This window comes from Gekko japonicus, unplaced genomic scaffold (assembly GCF_001447785.1).
Source record: "Gekko japonicus isolate JY-2015 unplaced genomic scaffold, Gekko_japonicus_V1.1 scaffold28, whole genome shotgun sequence".
In the NCBI taxonomy this organism is placed as follows: Eukaryota; Metazoa; Chordata; class Lepidosauria; order Squamata; family Gekkonidae; genus Gekko; species Gekko japonicus.
The window spans coordinates 637,109-639,890 of NW_015177010.1; the positions used below are offsets into that span (position 1 = coordinate 637,109).

Consider the following 2,782-nt stretch of genomic DNA (forward strand, 5'->3'; position numbering starts at 1 on the left):
GAAGCTGCAGCTAGTGCAGAATGCTGCGGCGAGGTTGTTGATGGGTCTCTCCAGGCGAGACCACATCCGACCGGTGCTGCATGCGCTGCACTGGCTGCCTATAGCATACCGGATTCGTTTCAAAGTGCTGGCGCTTACCTTTAAAGCCCTGAATGGCCAGGGTCCGGCCTACCTAAGGGACCGCCTCTCCCCGTACATTCCCCCAAGAGCACTGAGATCGGGGAACTTCCATCGCCTGGAGGTTCCAGGCCCCCGGGAAGTGAAATTGACCCAGACCAGAACTAGGGCGTTTTCGGTGGCAGCTCCCATCTGGTGGAACGAGCTCCCGGAAGAGACTCGGGCCCTGCGGGACCTAGGGCAGTTCCGCAGGGCCTGTAAGACGGAGCTCTTCCGCCAGGCCTTTGAGGGGGAGCCGCCGCCGTCACTGTTCCATCAATGATATCCTAACTACCTACCCCATGTTGGGGTAGCTGCCGCCCAATAGATCTGGAAAACACTCTTCCTGGAGCTCCTGCTACGAAGAACTTGGCCGCCAGTGTGGGACGTCGTCCATCTTGGATTTTATGTAAATAATTTTAGCACCAAATTTTATATCAGATATATTGTTTATTATGCTGCTGTTGTATTTATATTTTAACCTTTGTAAGCCGCCCCAAGCTGAATTACTGGATGGGGCGGGATATAAATCTCAATAATAAATAAATAATAAATAAATAAATACATACAACTAGCAATCCTTTCCCCTCCCACCATCCAAACACTAATCTTGGCTATTTTTTAACTTTCACTCAAATTACTATATTAACACAGGTATAGCCAGTGTGGTGCTGTTACTGAAACATCAAGCCAGGGAGCACCAGGTTCAAATCAACCACCAACCCCACTGGGCTGGTCACTCTCCCTATAACTAACCTACCTCATGAGGTTGCTGTGAAGAAAAAATGAAGGAGAGAACCATGTAAAATACCCTCAACTCTTTGGAGGGTAGAGCAAAAACATAATTAAATAAATAAGTCATTCATCCTAAAATCTACTTGGGAGAAGGAGAGAGAAAGGGCAGACACCCACATGACAGCCTGTGGAGCATCTCGCAGAAAATAGCCAGGAACAAAGTAACAATCTGGTGTTACCTGCATCTTCCTCATCATATTTATCCAGATCATATTCTGCCAGTTCATCATCAAGCTTTTCAGTTTCTTCAGGATCTCTGTCTTCAGGAGCAGATGCCTCCACAACATCCATGGCATTGTCAGCAGCCTCTTCATGGCACTCATCGTCACTAGCATCTGTTGCTTCTCTGTGGAAGAGGAAGTCAAAGTTAAGAGCCAGTGTGGTGTAGTGGCTATAGGGAGCCAAGACAACACAGATGCAAATCCCCACTCAGCCACAAAAAATTTAATGCGTGACTCTGGGGCAGTGATTCACTTTCAGCCTAATCTAAACTGAAGGGAGGAGATCGTGAACCTGGAGATCACGAATCTTTGGAGGAAAGGCAGGGTAAAATCTAATTAACTTGATCTAACTTATTACTTAGTAACAGCATTCCGTGCACCTTGTTGTTTAGTCATGCTGGCCACATGACCACGGAAATGTCTTCGGACAGCGCTGGCTCATCGGCTTTGAAACGGAGATGAGCACCGCAACCCTAGAGTCGGATTCGACTGGCTTTCGAGCAAGGGAACCTTTACCTAACTTATTACAAAACACTGCTTACCCCTGACTAACCTTTTTAAAAAATCAGTTTCACTCCAAATTAAGTGTGTATGGCCTACAGAACATTAGCTTCGTACACATTCATGTTGCATGGCAGCCAAGACTTACTGCAATCTTTCCTTGGCCTCAGAGATCAAACGCTTCAATTCTTCCCTGTCAAGTTGGACCTGCAAAGCAGACACACATACAAATACCGCAAATAATTATAATGAATCTGGCTTACTGGTTAGTGTCCGATTACGATCTGAGAAACCAGGGTTCAAATCCCACCCACTCTTCCCCCGCCAATCTCCAGATACTATCGAGCAAGTGAAGACACTGAGGTATAGCCCTCCAAATCAATGTCGTCCTCGGAGAAAGCGACTCCTGACCGGGTGGTGGGGGGTGTCTCCTGAGGACGGAGCGTCAGCCTCGCTTGGCCTCACCTTGTCAGGCGTTTCTTTGGCAACGCCCCTTGGCACCCAAGCCGCGCAGGTAACGGGGCAGCTCATGGCTCCGACACGTGAAAAAGAATGCCTACAATCACCGCCACTTGTACACGTGCAAGCCTCTTCCGGAAAGCCGAAGCTTTTCCTTCCACTCCGCCCTCGACGTGTCTCTTCCTGATGACGTAATTCCAACTAGCCTATCAGGTTGGGAGGCCATGGGTGCGTGAGATCATCAATGAGTGCCGCGCAATCGAAGGTGGTGACAACAACGGATGTATTCGCTGCGTCACCTGTGCTGACCGTCGGAGACAGCCGCTGCTCCTGGAACGTCACTGATGAGGGCAGGGGGGGGGGAGAGAAGGAGGGGGCGATCGTTGATTGGGCGAGAGCGCCGCTTGCGTTTTTTCCCTTGAGGAGACTCGAGCGGCGTTCGGAATGAAGCCTCGTGTATGGAGTAATTTTTGAGTGAATGTAGAAATGTGCTCTGCTTCAAAGGAAGGGATTGGAGGGAAAGTGAGGGTTTGAATGCCAGCGTGGAATTTGATGACGATGGATAGCTGTGTTAGTCTGTCTGTAGCAGTAGAGGGAGCTGCGGTGGCTCAAGTGGTTAAGACGCTGAACTGCAGGCTGTGGAAGGTCGT

General features: G+C 49.2%; 1 protein-coding gene across 1 annotated transcript in view; it reads right to left on the minus strand.

Annotated features, from left to right (window-relative positions):
* The window catches only part of PWP1 (PWP1 homolog, endonuclein), a 28,939-nt gene extending 26,670 nt beyond the window's left edge, over positions 1 to 2,269 (minus strand). Inside the window, exons 1-3 of the mRNA XM_015427587.1 lie at positions 2,139 to 2,269; positions 1,822 to 1,880; positions 1,131 to 1,297 (exon numbers count right to left, since the gene is read on the minus strand). Of these exons, the coding sequence (XP_015283073.1) occupies positions 1,131 to 1,297; positions 1,822 to 1,880; positions 2,139 to 2,204 (292 nt within the window). The 5' untranslated portion in view covers positions 2,205 to 2,269. The remainder of the gene's footprint in view (positions 1 to 1,130; positions 1,298 to 1,821; positions 1,881 to 2,138) is intronic.
* Positions 2,270 to 2,782: the final 513 nt, after the last annotated feature.